The following is a 16988-nucleotide window of genomic DNA, read 5'->3' as shown; positions in this document are numbered from 1 at the left end:
TTTTTTTATATAATTGCTTTTATACTGCCAGCGATGGGACAGAATGCGCTTTCGTATTTTACTCACCGACACCTGAAACGTGTTCTATTCTCCGTGGGTGAGTGCCGCGCGCCTCTCCATCTTAGTGACTTCAGCTCTTTTTGTATTTGTCTAGAAGGCTTTCCGCTGTGGCGGAGAGCCCCCCCCCTCAAATTTCGTCAAAATAAGATAATATGTATCTATGTAAGAAATTAAACGGCTGCGAAGTGCTTTTGGTGTCGGCGTTTTTTATATATTTCGCTGAGACTCCCAAAACAATTTGAACGTGGAAGTTGTACGCGCTAGTCCAGGGTTAAGGCAAGCTCGGCTCTTTTGTGACTCATGGACTTCAACTCCCAGAATTCCTGAGTCAGCATAGCTGACTCAGGAATTCTGGGAGTTGAAGTCCATGAGTCACAAAAGAGCCGAGCTTGCCTACCCGTGCGCTCAGGGGCTGCACTTCGTCGGATGGTGGATCTGCTTGGAATTACAGGGCTATGTACCCGAACTGCCCGCCCAAATGTTGGAGGTGTGGTTGTGAAGATGCAACGTATTTTCACATATGGTGGACTTGTAAAAAGCTTAAAGCTTTTTGGATTAAAATTTGGATGGAATATGCAAAAAATATTCAAGAAAAGGATAAAGTTTTGTCCGCAATTGTTTCTACTGGGTATTATTACAGATACTACTGTTGTGGACACTAAGTTGATGTTGAATTTAATCACGGCAGTGAGACTTTTAGTAGCGCAATATTGGAAGAAGGAAGAACTGCCGACTATAGAAGAATGGACTTTAAAAGTTTCCAAGTTGGCGGAAATGGCAAAGATCTCAGCGTACTTGAAAGACCATTCGCAACAGAGATATATTGTGGAGTGGAGAAGATGGATTGATTATATTCAGAATAAATATGGGACTAAAAAGTTTCACTTAGCATTTGAATAAGTATTGATGTGATATATAAATTACTTGTAGTTATTTTAATAAGAGTTAAAGTGCGATAGAACTTAATATTTTATTGTTGTTTGCATATGGTAGACTATGATTGTATTTTTATACCCTGTATTTAGCTCTGGGAAGTCAGGGGGAGGGGAGGGAAGAGTTGGGGAGGTTTGGGGGAGGTTTGGGGAGAGGGGAGGGGGTTGGGAGGGGTTTTGTCTTTTAAAAAATGTATTGTAAAACTTTTCAATAAAAAAAAATTACAGGGCTATAGAAGGGAAGTTAACATCCTCAAAGGCCGCTTCCTATTGCCGAGAAAAAGCACGGAAGTGTCAATGTTTAACAGCGGTCGATCTCGACTCGAAGGTGACTTGAGTTTAAAGCTGCAACATTTATGAAGTCAAAGCGGAAGTAATTTTGGGGGTGTAGCGTTTTAATTATCTGTTATAACAACCTCGCATTGTAAGCCAATGCAATTTGCAATTTGCCTCCGGAAAAAAAAAAAACCAACTACCAAGAGTCCTAAATTGGTTCGGTAATTTTATGAGTAATACGCACAACGTGCCTACGAAGAATTTCCTAACTTGTAGTCCCTTCAAATGCAACAGCCCGCCCGCTTATTTGGGGTGTTTTCGCAATATCCAGGGAAGTGGCTTATTTTGTGCAAACTCCAGCAACCGGATTACTCCCCTAAAGCTACGAGATAGTGTGATGTGTGTAAATACGGCCTCAGAACGGCCATCCAAGCCGACCGTCTCCTGTTCAGTCTACAGCTTGAGCCTCACGCCAGCGATATGGAAGAAAAAGAAGAAACACCTTTTTTTAAAAAGAGAGAGAGAGAGAGAAGCCAACTTGTTTCCTTTCAAGGCTCGTCCTCCCCGCTTGGGATGTCATCTCGAAATACTTCCCTCTAGGACAGGGGTAGGCAACCTCGGCTCTTTTATGACTCATGGACTTCAACTCCCAGAATTCCTGAGCCAGCTATGCTGGCTCAGGAATTCTGGGAGTTGAAGTCCATGAGTCATAAAAGAGCCGAGGTTGCCTACCCCTGCTCTAGGAAATGACCACAAAGCAAAGGCTTCACCTGGCTATTCCGCTTTGGGCCCGTTCTCCCCGATTTCTTTTTTTTTTTAAATCCGGATTTAAAAAGAGAGCCGGGCGAGCTTCCTTCGGCCAGTTGAGACCCCCCCAAAGCCGAGCGCCTCTGCCTCCCCTCTGCTTTGCAGCCCGGAAGTGGGAAAGCGGAGAGGCGGGTTTCTGAGCCGAGGAGGAGGAGGAGGAGGGTCCCGGAGGGCTGCCGAGTGTCTTTTTGCAGGAAGACAAGGGCGAGGAGGGGGCGCCTCTCTACCGGGGTCGGGAGTGGCCCTGCCCGGCGCTGGAGCAGGAGCGCTTTGCAGCCGGCTGCGCGGAAGAGGTGCGCCGCTCATCCCGCCGTTAGAGCCTCCGCTGCTGCTTTTCCCCCTCTCGGTTCCCCGCATGTCAAGCCTGCAGCGACCCCCGGCTGCTTCGGCCCAGGCCCCGCCGGTTTCCTTAAGCGCGGAGCAGGCCAAAGGTGAGCCGGCAAATCGGAAGAGATTTCGAGGGAACCTTAGCGTGCCGAGGGGCTGCTGACAGACAGACAGACGCGGTGATTGCAACGGCAGGGGCCCTCCTGCAATGGAGACGAGAGTTTTCTTCTTCGTCTCCGTCCTCCCAAAAAGCTCTGGCCCAGATTTGCCCAAAGTCAAGAGGAGCGCCCTGCCAATCGGAAATACAGCAAGCAAGCTTAAGGAGGCGGGTGGAAAATACATCAGGGGTCCGTCGTCCCCTTAAAGGGAGATTTGCGTGACGGTAAAGGGAATGATTTCATTGGAAGTTGGGCGAGAAATAGGCCATTTCGGTATTTAAGCTTTAAATCTAGAAATCGGGGGGTTCTAATTTTGGGTACCACAACTCCCCCCCTGTGGCTTGTGCAGACAAAGGATCAGAGTCTTAAGCAAGTTTTGCAAAATGGGGCTCTTACTCGGCCTGTGCAGCCTTCATCAGGTTTTTAAAAATGGTGCTCCTCCAGGTGGTCCCAGATCCTGGAGTTCTGCCTACAGCGGATTGCCAGTTCCTTTGAAAATACACTTTTCCAAAAGAAGTATAGAACCTTTTTTTTTCTTCCCTTCAAAAATACATTTGTGAGAGAACTGCTGCTTGGATTAAAGGAAAGTATTTTTAGTGAAGAATCAGACATGATTTTTGGTCCTAAAATCCTTTTTATAAATTTAATTGTCTTTCTATCTATCTCACATTTATATACCTATCTCGCATAGTGACTAGGAGTTTCATAGTGAAGCTTGGAATATTATTTGCATGCAATGCTTTTTTTGTAAAAGAAAAAAGGTGCCGGAACTCACACATGTCATACAACCCGCCTACAAGGTTCCATCCAAAATAGGTGCCGTAACTCTGTTCTGAGCGTTCTATGAGAAAAAAAGCCCTGTTTGCATGTAACAATTGACCCTGTTGCTGGGCCTGGACAGGATGGAATAAAGTCTTGTCTTAACACATCCTCCTTACCTTATCTCTTTAGCTGCACACTTTTGAAAAGTTTTTTTTTAGAAAAGTGAAACAATGTTTTTAATGTCTTGATCAAATCTATATCATTATGGCCCACAAGGTATTTTCTGTGAACCACATCGTGGCCAGTTTTCTCCCAATAATCTATTAGCATCTTCTAGCAGTCCCCAGTAATGCTTATCCTTAATACTGTACTGTGATATTGGCACAATAGGAGTTGGATACTATTGCTTAGCACATGCTTCAACTCCTGGGGATGCTGTCTGGGGAATTCTGGAAGTTGAAGTCCAAAAATCATAGAAGTTGCTAAGTTTGAGAAACACTGCTTTAGACCATCCCTGGTTGTCTCAAGATGGCTGTTTGCTCAGAGGAGAATGAAATGCAAAGGTGTATTCAACTTCAACTGGTGGGAATTGTAATACAGTACAACATTTCTACTTTCTGTTTAGTGGTTTTGGCGGAAGTGATCAAGGCATTTGGATCTCCAGAAAATGCTCAGCGCCTGGAGGAAGCCAGGGACAATGCCTGCAATGACATGGGGAAGATGCTTCAATTCCTGCTTCCTGTGGCTACTCAGATACAACAGGATGTGATCAAAGCTTATGGTTTCAGTAATGATGGGGAAGGTAAGTTCAGGACTGAATTAATTGGCAGTGGCAGGGAGAGGCTGATTTAACTGTTGTGCTTGGTTGGTTATCCAGCACACCCAATGACCTGGGCCATGGAAGGCAATCTTTATATTTATCAAATTTAGAACCTGCCCATCTCTCTCACAGAGGGACTCTGGGTGGTATACAAAATATATATATAAACTGTAGCATTAGAAATGATCAACTCATGGGCTGCAAACATCATAGACCCTTTTTTTTTGTACTCCTGGACTCTTCATGATCAAGTCAGGAAAATTAGCAGCAAAAGGGGAAGAAGGTATTTCAGGGTTTTTTTTCTTTTTATGAATGAAAAAGATAATATATCCATGATAGGGAAAATTTATGTAGCCCTTGAAGAAAGTTACCCATCCTGGATTGTATTACACAGTCCACAGGGATCATAAGAAAAGCTGTGTGGTATCAGAGCTGTCTTACCAATACTGTTTTCCCCCCACTTTTCTAGGAGTCCTAAAGTTTGCCAGATTGATAAAATCATACGAGTCTCAGGATCCGGAAATTGCAAGCATGTCTGGGAAGCTGAAGTCTATGTTTCTGCCTCCAATGACTCTACCTCCCCATGGAGCTGGGGCAGGAGGTGGGGTGGCCACATCATGAAGCAGGCAGCCTCTGGTGGGATCTGTATTATTTTTATGTTTCCATACCAGTCTTAACCTGGCTGGAACGTGGGCACTGTTTTCTTTCGTTATCATGGAAGAGTTGTTTTGACTTTTTTCTATAGTTCTTAATATTTTGTTGTGCTTATGAATATTTTTTTTTGTAAATATGTCCCACCATATTTATGGCTGAGAGTTTCTGTGCCAGCTTTTTCAAATTACTGAAATACATATTTTAATGAATGTCAGATCTTAGTCCATTCATCCACATTTCATAGTATTTTCATAATTTTCCTATGGTTTGCAACAGGGAAATTAGACTGACATGTTGGAGTTCAAATTCAGTTCTGTAAATATCAAAATTAAAAAGCTACAAACTGGATTTCTGACATTTGTATATTCATATTCTAAGACACTGAAAATGGAACATTCAACCATCCTTCTTGCCTGAAAGTATATGTAAACAGTTAACTTTTTATCATTCTAGTTAGAAAGCTAATTGCCAGGCTGGGTGGGTAGAAAATTAAAAAAAAACTTTTTTCTGTATAAAACACAATTTCTCTTCACAAATTTATTGGAAAGTGTATTTGTTGCTGGTTTACTATAAATATCTGAAGCAGAACTATATATTACTCTCATGCAAACCTCTCAGGTTTTTTACAAGCTAATTGTCAGAAGAAGTAATGTTCTGTAATCACCTTGAGCTGGGGGTGGGTGGGGGGAGGGGAGAGAACAAAGAGAGCCATTTTGGTGTTGTGGTGAAGGTGCTGGCCTAGAAACCAGCAGACTCTGTGTTCTAGTCCTGCCTTAGGCATGAAAGCTGGCTGGGTGACTTGGGCTAGTCACTCTCAGCCCAACTCTCTTCAGGGCTGTTCTTGACGACAAAATAGGAGAAGGAAGGAGTATTATATGTTTGCCACCTTGAGTTACTTATAAAATAATAAACGTAGGATTTTAAAAATGTAATAAAGCCAATCGATACCTTGGTCCATGAGTAGAAAGTCCGAAGCGGGAGGGAGGAAAGAGACCTGGATTTGTTTCAGTTGGGTCTCTCTTATAAAGTCAGTTGATCGGCAATTGTTCTGGAGAAAATTTTTTGAAACTGCTTCTTTTTCATTGTTGTTTTGCTTTTAATTATCAATAAGCTGCTTTGCTGCTATCCTGAACAGAGAGATTTTAATTGCAATAAATAATATGGCGCCAGGCTAGAAACCGGCTGACCATGAGTGGTAGTCCCACCTAAACCATGAAACCAACTGGGCCATTCATTCTTTCTTAGCCCTGGGAAGAAGGCAGTAGCAAACCATCTCTGAAATCTTGTCAAGAAAATTGAAAGGGGCTAGTCCAGGCAGTTGCTAGAAGTCAACACCGAATCACAAAAAAGTATCTTTGGGGATATATATCAACAGTTGTATCAGCTACTGCTGAAGCAAGTGCTTAGAAATGGCCATGAATCTTGAGGCCACAGGATTGGAGACTCATTTTGTAACTTTGTATTTTTATTCTTGCCCTGTTCACCGCCCTGAGTCCTTCGGGAGAAGGGCAGTATATAAATATTATTAAATAAATAAATAAATAAAATAAATTTTCAGTGCCAAAATGACACCAACATTACTGGATGAGTAGACAATAGGGCAGTCAGGGATGCTTGTTATGGCATCATTAAACGTAAAAAATGCATGTGAAGAGGGGCCTGTTGTGGCCAGGTAGCCAGTTAAGGTGTATTCACATTGAGAAAAAGATGGAGAGGATTACATTTACCACAGCCACTGAGCTAATCAGATTAAGAACCCCCTTGCAGACTCCAGAGAGTGAGCAAAATAAACGCCTGGGACCATTGTAATGTTTCACTTAGTTGCTGTCCTATACAATCAATAAACCAGATACTGGAAGATAACAGCATCAGTGTCCCTTAGTGACAATTTTATTTATTTATTTATTTATTTATTTTGAAATATAATTTTTATTGAATAAACATTTAAAAACAGGTTGAGCACAGTGTGACTTTTCTGGCTATTATTTTACCATACATACTATACCATATACCATATATCTCCCTAGTCCTTGATCTTTTATGCCATTTACACATTGCATTTTATACTATTTACATATTTATATATTTACATACATATTTACGTCTATTTACAACATAACTTCCATTTCCATTCTTATTTCATATTCTTTCTGATCTCTATCTTATGCTCACTTTGGGAGTGAAAATTTACACATTGTCTCTTCTAGACGAGCTTTCTTTGTTCTGACTTTTTCTCCTCGAGTCTAACCAATAATGCATCTTATCCCAAACTTCGTAATACTCTGTTTCATCCTTGGCTTTAATTTCTAAGTTTAGTCTATCCATCTCTGCACATATCAATTTTTTTTAATTAATTCACTCTCCACTGGGGTATTTCTGTTTTTCCAGTTCTGGGCATACACCAACCTTGCTGCTGTTATGATATGCAACACTAAATATGTCTCTCCTTTGTTAAACTTCCCATCTATCATTCCAAGTAAAAACAATTCTGGTCTGAGATCTATCTTCAGTCCCAACATTTCCTCCAACCAAGTCTTTATTAGCCGCCAAAATTCTTTTGCTTTGGAACATGTCCACCACATATGATAATAAGTCCCTAACATTTTCTTGCACTTCCAGCATTGTGGTGATACATCTTTTCTCATCTTTGCCAGTCTTGTTGGGGAGAAGTGCCACCTGTAAAACGTTTTGTACAGATTCTCTTTATATGAGGTAGCCAAGGTTAACTTTCTATTTCTTTCCCATATGTCTAAATCAATATTATATCTGAAATTTTGGGCCCATGTTATATCACTTCTTTTACCTGCTTCTCTTCCATTTTATATTCCAATAAATATTTATATGTTCTTTTGATTGCTTTCTCCTCCATTCCTAATAATATTTTATCTAATGTTGTCAGATCTCTCCGTATACCCCATTCTTAGAGGAACCACTACATTCGGGTACAAGACTTGTGGAAATATTAGAAGAATACAGAGAGGTAGTTGGACTGAAAATCAACACGGAAATGATAGTTAAAAATATGACTAATACACAGTAAAACGACCTGGTGGAGAAAATAAATATCCAAATAGTGAAGAAAGTTAAATACTTATTGACAATTTTAAGAGCAGTGTTCTCAACCTTGACAACTTTAAGATACCTAGGCTTCTCTCACAGAACTGCTCAGCCAGTGTGCTGAGAGGGATGTTGCTCTAGAGAGAGAATAATCACTGCTCATGTTCTTTATTGGGACTGCCAAGATAGTGGCTGCAACTGTGCAATTGAAGCCCTGCCTTTTTTGGGGGGGGGCTGTCATGCATGTAAAAAAAGAGGCGGCTTTGAGTGCAGTGTCACAACTTGACTTTTCTGACCCCTGTGTAATAGATATCCCTGAATGCTCAGATCCCTTCTAAAGCTGTCCAACCTGCTAATCATTGCTATATTTAATTGATACTGTTTATTTATTTATTTTATTTATTTTTATTGCATTTATATCCTGCCCTTCTCCAAAGACTCAGGGCGGCTTACAAGCTTAGCAGTAGCCTTCATTCTATGTATATGTCTGCTTATTAGGGTTTTCACACACACACCAGCGGCATTATTACAAAGTCAGCTTAATTGCCCCCAACAATCTGGGTCCTCAGTTTAGCCATAATTTATTCAATGAGCCCCAATTGAGTGAGTTTATAAAACACATTTAGTCATAAAACATGGAAGTGGGAATGAAAATCAGATTCTCATGATGTCTAAGTTCATAGTTAATTCTATAATATAAACACGCTCGTTGAACAAAAGTTTCCTTTACCCAGAAAATTGAGAACTCATAACAGAGCCAAAAGGTTAGCAATACCTCATCTAGGATGGTGCCTTTAGAATTCTATTTTTTATAAATTAAATAGTTGAATCTCCTGAAGTAGCCAAAACTTGTGAACCCACAAAATTTCATGAGATTGGGGGGGTGGGGGCACTGAGTTTGGGATATCCACCCATCATAAGAATTCACACTGTTTGTCACCTGAAAAAGTTCTGAGCAATGCTACAGCTAATCAATAGTTATTAATCATCAATAATTTGAATTACAGTATATAACGAATAAGCTGAGAAATTTTAGTTCAAATATACACCCTCAAATTGGGTTTGATTTATCCATGGATGGGTTTATTCCCCGAGTATCTACAGCAGGGGTCCAAAGTCCACAAGTCTTAAAGTTGCCAAGGTTGAGGGCCCCTGATTTTTGTCTGCACTTGGGGGCTCACATTGCTAGAGGGCTCTGTTGAGCTTTTTCTAACTTCTCTGCACTGACAACTAGAGATCAGACATTTCTGACCGGGTTTAGGATAGCATTATGTGCTCAGTCCTGTGGAATGGTGAGGAATAAAAGTAAAAATTCAGTTCAAAGTATTTCAAAAAGTATTCCATATGCTTTTCTTAGAACAACCAGGGTTACTTCTCTAACCTTTGAGTACAGAAGGAGATGGATTCATAACTGCTAAGAAGAGTGTGCAGGAAATTATAATTAAGTAGAAAACAAAGAATGCCATCCTGCCTATAGTCTAAGCTGGCGATACAGCCTTGGACACGTTCCTATATGCCAAGAGACAAAAAACTGTTGAATGGAAAGAAACTTCCTTCCTATTGCAAGTAAGTTAGTGAGCCAAAGTTAGCAGATGAGCTTATAAATACACAAGCACATCTACAGTGAAGTGAAAACGGTGAAAGTCCTCATGAGTTTAAAAAATATCAAAACTGCTGTTTTGAGGAGGGTAAGCCACACAGTCCATCCGGCAACTGGCTAAGGGATGAACTGAATTTTTTTTCCAGCTTCCCAGATCTACCCAGGGAGGCCCCTCCCCCCCCCCAGGTCAATGGGGCGGAGAAGCAAATGGCCCCTCCCTTGGTTACCTGCTGCTTGTCTCAGGTTCAGCCTCTTCCTCTCCCTGTAACCTCCTGGGTGCTTATTAACTCCAGTTCAGGAAGACATTTAGCAGGGGAAAGAATGAAGTCTTTTGTATTGGGAGCAGCTTTTTGAATTCAGCTTCCTTCCACTATATCTGTTCTACTAAGGCAGAGACTTTCAGCTCCGCCAGGTAACTTTTCAGGTCTCCGCCTCTTCTGCTTCTGTGTAATAAGAATGTAGCAGTGAAGGTTTGTTCAATGTGGGCTTCTGTTTTTATCGTGTCTGTAATTAGCAAGAACAAAGGATCTACACGATTCTTTCTCCAACTTGCAATTCTTTCTCTTGACATGCAAATGGTCAAATGCAGGTGTTCCATTTCCCCCTTAATAGCTAGTGGCAATGCAATATAGCAAGCCAGCTGTTGTAGTTAATACTAATATAAACGATATGGACTTTCCTGGAGGTAAGCACACTGAATGCACGAAGGCTTAATTTTGCATGAGCATAAGTACAGAATGATGGGGCTGGCAATGTGATCAGAACAATTTCAGGATATAAAGCTGATTTTTACCAGTAGTTTCAATCACTATTTAAAAGGACTGTATTGTAAAAGCAAAGTTCAGAGTTTGTGGATTCTGGATAGGAAATAGTTAAGTGGTAATATTAAAGCAACGTTGATAAAGTTGAAGATTAAGTGTAAATAAAATAGGGTTATTGTATTTTGATGTTTTAGAAGAATAGGGAAATTTTGTGATGTATTGAAATGTAGAAACCCTCATAACAATGCTGTTTAGTAGTAGAGTCAAAATATCAAAGACTGTAAGATGTGTGTAACTTAACCTTATAGCCAGTGCTTTTTTTGTAAAAGAGAACTCACACATGTCATACAACCCGCCTTGCCTATCCTACAAGGTTCCATCCAAAAAAGGTGCCGGAACTCCGTTCTGAGCGTTCTATGACAAAAAAGCCCTGCTTATAGCATTTTCAGTACTGTTTTCATTTCTAAGGCAACCAAATCAATTGATTATAATATGGCTAACTTTTAAAAGCACCAAGATAATAAATAAGAGCTAGAGGGTGACTTGCATATTCGTCTATGAAGCCTTGCATCTGCTGTCTGTCCTCTTTGTTTTCCTTCCAGAAAATCCGCTGCTACCTTGTCTTACTTTAGGCAAGACTCCATCATGTAGGTATGTCTTACCCAGCAGTCACTGTTCTTTTGGTCCTAAGCAACCCGAAGAGCAGACTTCTCCACAGGATAGAGAATGTGAGAAGGGATGCAGAAAATTTGAAGAATTGCATCTTGAAGGTCAGACAGCTTTCCCTACCTGATAGCTGAAAATGCAGAACAGCATCTCTTAGTACCTGCCAAGAGGACCTGATTGATCCTTTACACCAAAACATTAGTTTATCTAAAGACACTGTTGAGCAAAGCACCAATCTCCAGGAATGTTTTTAGTTCCAAAAACTCACTGGAACCTAAAGGCCCTCATAAGCTTCCTAGAAAACCAATCCTAGTGCTGTGGCTCTGTGCTTTTGCTAGGTGAATGTTCACTTGTTGATAATGAGCTGAGCATCCCCAGAGGGTGTAGTGTGGTAAAGAGCATTGCAGTAAACTGGTTTGTAGGCAGCCATCTTCTGTTGAGTGGGAAAACTCACACCATAGTCCTTTTTTGCCAGTGAACTTAGACGTTTCAGGCTCCAAACCCTGGAAAATCCTGACTTGGTGTACAATGACCTTAGGTAGCAAAGCTACGAAAGAACTTGTATTACATTGGAGCTTTCCCCTGCTGCCAGACAGAGCCAGTTGGAGTAATAATCATATGCAGTGCCATGCAGTCTGATAAGTCCTCTCTTTTCTATCCTTGTTTTGACTTTACCACCTTCGGTCCTTCCGCCGTGACCTGAAGACGTGGTTGTTCCAACAAGCGGGCCTGGACTGACTACGGTTTTAATTAGCTTTTTACTGGGTTTTAAATTGTCATATAATTATTGCATTTATTGTTTAAGTCTTTTTTAAAATTTTCTATTTTATGTTTTTAATTTTTATTGTTGTGCACCGCCCTGAGTCCTTAGGGAGAAGGGCAGCATATAAATTTAATAAAATAAAAATAAATAAAATAAATAAATAAGTGTTAAACTTAAGCTGGGGAGAGTCAAATGTAAGAGTAGCAAAAGAGATAAAGTCTTTTTTTTTCTCCTCTTTCCCTCTCTCCAAATTTCCCCATCAAGTGCCACTCTGTAAATAGAGCACTGTAGGGCAAAGGCAGGGAACATACAGCTCCTCCCTCGGTTTCCTGCAGTAGTTTGACCTGGGCTGATCCAAATATTTTGTTTTGGTTAAAAAAAAGTGTGCTGATCCACATGCATTTGTTGCAATATTGTAGAGCTCAGTGAGAGTATCCATGGCTGGGAACATGCATTCCCCACTTTCCCCAGAACAGTGCAAGAAATCCTGGGAATGCCACTGGAAGATGGGCTGGTGGGAGGGGGGAACTGGATAACCAACAGGCTTTGCTTTGTATTTACCCCGCAGCTGCGTGACTGATTATTATTTTCATTTGTGTAAATGTGTGGAGGGGATCTACAGCACATAGGGTGGGGACAGGAAACTAAACCTCCTATTCTTTGATTTTTTTAAAAATATTTTTTTAATGTCTACTGACAGTAATGGAATCTTTAAAGAAAATATCCGTAGGTCAATTTGAAAAACAAATGACTGGGCTAAGAATTTAAGCTTCTTTCACCTGTATGTGATCATCATGATCAGGACCAGACCCACACAAGCTGCCCTCAGCATAAACACAACTCAGAAGAGCAGTTACATGCTATGGAGTTATTATATCTTGCAGTTAGCCATCAGAATTAACACTGCTTTATTATCAGCGCCAAAAATATCTGCTAGTGGAGTTAAATATTATCTCTGTTAGGATCAAAGTTTAGAGTACAATCCCCAGGCTTTGATGTTCAACCAAAATATTTGTAAGTCTTCAGATGAAAACAATAATAGTAAAAAAAAAAGATTAACCATTTTAACATGTCATCTTATTCTAGCAACATTATTTCTTCCTTTTTTTAAAACTGTCCAGACTGAAGGGTCTGTGTAACCAGAAAGCAGGCAAATTATGTAAAAGTGATTGGCATGACCAAAACACATGCCAAGGTGTATGCACACCTTAAAAAATCAACCTATTTGCAAATCTTGTAGTTGAGCCTTGTATTGTGGACAGATTTTTTTTGATAAGAGCATGCTTTTCCCTCTTTTTCTACGTATGAATTTTATTCTATAGCTTCAAGTGGACATCATCATTTAGTATTTACTTTGTGCAGTCAAGATCTTGTCTAAAGATATATTTAAAATGCTGGATATTTGGCTCAAAGTCTTTTTCGAGGCAGCTCCCTTCTAGGCAGGGTGGTTCAAAAAACATATTTATTTTTCCCTTTTAATTTTGTTTCACTTTTAGAGAAAAACTTTTCTTGCTTGAAAAGAAATAAGCAATTAAAATTTTCTCCTGCCATGTAACAAGGCCTGTTCAAGGAGCTGTAAGCATTCAAGTACCCAAATGGAAACAAGAAGCCGGTCCAGGAAAAGGACATTTTATATTAATATCAAGGGAAAAACACCTTTGCTGGAGTTAAATTGGGTCAGATCTAGTAGACAGTTTGTGGGAAAAGGTATTATTGTTGCATGATATAGCTGTAGGCTACGTCTTTGTGGTGAACCTCTCCATGAATTCCACCTCATTCCGTTGAATGAGGAAAAATAATGCAGTGTGGTAAAGGGATTTCTTATGGAAGAAAGAAGCACATAATAACGAGAAAATAGAATTTGAAATGTTTAAAGCTTTACCTCTTTTTCTGTTGCAGGCCTGAATTCCCCAACATCTTTTATATTTATGACATTACATACATTGATTACATACTCTTGGGATATCATTGCCTTTAATTATGTTGCATTTAGTACTGGTGTTGATTTTCCTGTGGTGATAATTAAATGGACTCCCTTGCACATTTATCGTGAATTCTTTTTCCCTCCCCCCCCAAAAAGGAAGAAAAACAGAAATAGTTGTGAGCAAGGAAGATAGGACAGAAGGAGAAAAAGGACCCAAAAGCAGAAGCAGAAGTGCACACATTGCAACTTGCAGTGAAGAACAACGATGTTAGATATGCTTCCTGTTCCTGTATTAGTGCTCAGCAACTTGGAACTGCCTGTTTGCCTCACTTCTTTCTGCCCTTACCTACCAACACGGACTGATCGTGGAGCAGACTATGAATGTGTGATGGGCAGGGGAAACGCATGAGGTAGATGGATAGAGTCAAAAAAGGAGAATTCACAGCTGGAAAGTCTGGTTGAGACATCAAACACTCATTTTGCTTTTATTCTCATCTTAAGCTTCAGTTAATTTTTCAATTGTTTTCTTAACTGGACTTTTGATTTTGCCACTGCTCGCCTGGGAAATAATGAGGTAAGGAAAAATTTAGGATTGACGATTACAGGTTAATGTTTTCTTTCTAAGCAGGTCTTGAAATGTTTCCTTGAACTGGGAGGGACAATGTTCTGTGGGAGTATGTGTGTAATATGGGAGACAGTTGCTCGAAGGGATCATTGTGTTGCCTCTGGCTGTAGGGATTTGGCAGCAGAGGGTACATCTTCAAGCATCCCTGCCTAACTAACAACTGCAGCTGAATATTCAGGATCTAGCAGACGTGTAGCAAGTAGAATTTCTCCTACTGCTTATGATTCGTGGAGCAACAGCTTCACTAGCTACATATGTTTCCCTTCTGCTCAGTTAGAAAGTTGATGACCCTGTCTCTCTTCATAGAGATGATTTGATTACTTGCCACTATATTTGAGGATGTTTTTTTTATTGATCTTATGTCTTCTAAATTGTTGTAATTGTTGCAGAATTTTAGAACTGTATGCCATCCAGAGTCACTTGATTGAGTTGGGGGGCTATAGAAATTGAATGAAGAAATAAATGAACAAGCAAACAAATAAATAATGCTTAATGGCCAAACGCTGAATGTGTGAACTGACTGGATCTGAAAGAGCTGTATTCCAGATGAACTGAAGGGTCAGCCTACTTTGGTTGATCTGCACTGTTTGATTCTCATTGATTTGTTGTTAATTCTAAATTATGAACATGCTGGTGGGAGTCAGTGCTGTTGGGGCAGGGGAGAGAGAGAAGGAAAACCACTGTCCACCTTCTGAATTGTGGTAGAGCAGGGGTCTTCAAACTTGGCCCTTTTATGACTTGTGGACTTCAACTCCCAGAATTCCTCAGCCAGCATGCTGGCTGAGGAATTCTGGGAGTTGAAGTCCACAAGTCATAAAAGGGCCAAGTTTGAAGACCCCTGTGGTAGAGGATGGAGGTATCTGTCTTGTGAGCTCTATGTAGACCTACACAGTCTACTCCATTTTCCCCCCCTTTTGATGTCTTTCTTTTTTTTCTTTTTTTTTCTTTTCTTTCTTCTTTCCACCAACCAGGTGGTTTCATCGTGACCTGAGTGGCATAGATGCTGAGGCCTTACTCAAAGCACGAGGAATTCATGGCAGCTTTCTGGCTCGGCCCAGCCGAAAAAACAAGGGGGACTTTTCCCTTTCGGTCAGGTAATTGCCCCCCCCTTCTCTTCTAATCCTTTGATAATATTCCATGGTTTTCCTTGGGCGACCTCCCACCTCTTCAGTTTTTCCTCTCCAAAAGTACTCCATGTTGGTATATACCCAAAGACTTTCCCCTCTGTAATAAATGGAGGCCATATCATAATATGATAGTTCTCATGGTTAAAACATATATCACTCCTAAAGTCTATGGGAGAGGGCTGCTATGATACATATAAATAAATAAATAAATAAATAAATAAATAAATAAATAAATAAATAAATAAATAAATAAATAAAAATATCTAGCAAATCCCAAGACACATTGGAATTGAAGGACAGAGTGCAAAAAGAAAAGGAGGAATGGAATGATTGCAAGTGAAGATGGCTGTTGTGAAACTTATTACTTTCCACAAACTTGAAGATGCATTTTTTTCCTCTGGGGTTTTTCCCAGAGCCTTTTGTCTTTTTTTGGGTGGGGGACGTTTGGTAGAGAGACTTGGTGGGACGTTTAGAGGCTGATTCTCCCTAGAACATTCTCTGAAATAAATCTGCTGATGGCATAATACTGACTTTGTTGGGAACAGGCCTTCAGACAAAACAATCAGCTCCCTAGGCTAGCGGCACCAATGCTCTTTAAAAAAAATGTCCATGGTTTGGGGAAGTCATCAGACATTGGAACAGAAAGACCGGGTTCAAGCCTTCCCGCAGGGACTTCCAGAGCTTCTGACTCCCATGTTAACTTTCAAGCTGGCCTCCATTTAAGTAAAGCAACTTTATTTCTTCTTTTCTTTCAAATTGGAATTTCCACTAACTCTCATGTTAATCTTATACAATAAACCTTCCTCTGGATAATAGTCCTGCTTAAACAATTTGAAGTAAATAAAAATATCAGTGCCACTTCTAATGCCATTATGTCTGCCGCCCTTAACACAGAAGGCATGAACATTCCAGTGGAATGACAATTGGAAAAATGTGATGGGGAGTCAAACGTACAATCTTTTTAGCTAATTTTCTGTAAAATTCAGTCTTATTTATTTATAAGACAAATATGGCCACACTTCTTATGTGTCACAATTCCGGCGGCTTACAAAAACAGAAGTAAAAACCAAAGAAAGACAATACCCTCCCCCCAAAATAAAAACAACCCCAAATCCAAGGATCCTAAACTCTGTGGTACATCTATAAATGCAATCAATGGCTCCAGCTTCATTCTATTCCTAATTCTCCAGTTTGAATAAAAGTCTTATATTCAATTCATATGTTGTGGGGTGGAAGATAAGCCCGGGTGAGGCCAAACACCAAGGAATCCATCCATTTCCCCAAGATCCCTTACTTTGGTCTAGAATTCCTGCCAGGAGAAATAGTGAAGATCATTTCTCCTTTGCTCTTCCCTTCCTGATCAACTGATGAGAAGCTTTTGACTCTCTCTTTTAGGGTTGGTGATGAGGTAACTCACATCCGTATCCAGAATACTGGGGATTACTATGACCTCTACGGAGGAGAGAAATTTGCTACTTTATCAGAACTGGTGGAATATTATACACAGCAACAGGGATCCCTGCAGGATAAAGATGGAACCATCATAGACTTGAGGTATCCTCTCAACTGCTCTGACCCCACAACAGAAAGGTATGAGGAAAGCACAGCTGCTTCTACCTATAGCTGCATACCCATCTTGACTTTCCTTTCCACGCTGAGCTTCAATTGA

The 16988-nt window shown here is 40.4% G+C and overlaps 2 protein-coding genes across 3 annotated transcripts in view; both read left to right on the top strand.

The window, feature by feature from the left end:
• Nucleotides 1-1962: 1962 nt before the first annotated feature.
• LOC310633739 (protein C10) lies at nucleotides 1963-5430 on the top strand. Its single transcript, XM_083351608.1, has 3 exons — nucleotides 1963-2506; nucleotides 3948-4124; nucleotides 4612-5430. The coding sequence occupies exons 1-3, from the start codon at nucleotides 2431-2433 to the stop codon at nucleotides 4761-4763; spliced, it is 405 nt and encodes a 134-aa protein (XP_083207734.1). The 5' UTR covers nucleotides 1963-2430; the 3' UTR covers nucleotides 4764-5430.
• Nucleotides 5431-9667: 4237 nt separating this feature from the next.
• The window catches only part of PTPN6 (protein tyrosine phosphatase non-receptor type 6), a 41933-nt gene continuing 34612 nt past the window's right edge, over nucleotides 9668-16988 (top strand). Inside the window, exons 1-5 of one of the 2 annotated variants that reach the window (XM_083351903.1) lie at nucleotides 9749-9865; nucleotides 10817-10865; nucleotides 13724-14141; nucleotides 15164-15286; nucleotides 16715-16909. In XM_083351903.1, coding sequence (XP_083208029.1) covers nucleotides 14137-14141; nucleotides 15164-15286; nucleotides 16715-16909 — 323 coding nt within the window. In that variant the 5' untranslated portion in view covers nucleotides 9749-9865; nucleotides 10817-10865; nucleotides 13724-14136. Of the gene's footprint in view, nucleotides 9866-10816; nucleotides 10866-13723; nucleotides 14142-15163; nucleotides 15287-16714; nucleotides 16910-16988 lie in introns of both variants that reach the window. The other variant, XM_083351902.1, reaches the window with a different exon arrangement.

This window comes from Vipera ursinii (assembly GCF_947247035.1).
Source record: "Vipera ursinii genome assembly, chromosome: 2".
NCBI lineage: Eukaryota > Metazoa > Chordata > Lepidosauria > Squamata > Viperidae > Vipera > Vipera ursinii.
This window is presented reverse-complemented; position numbering and strand designations above follow the sequence as displayed.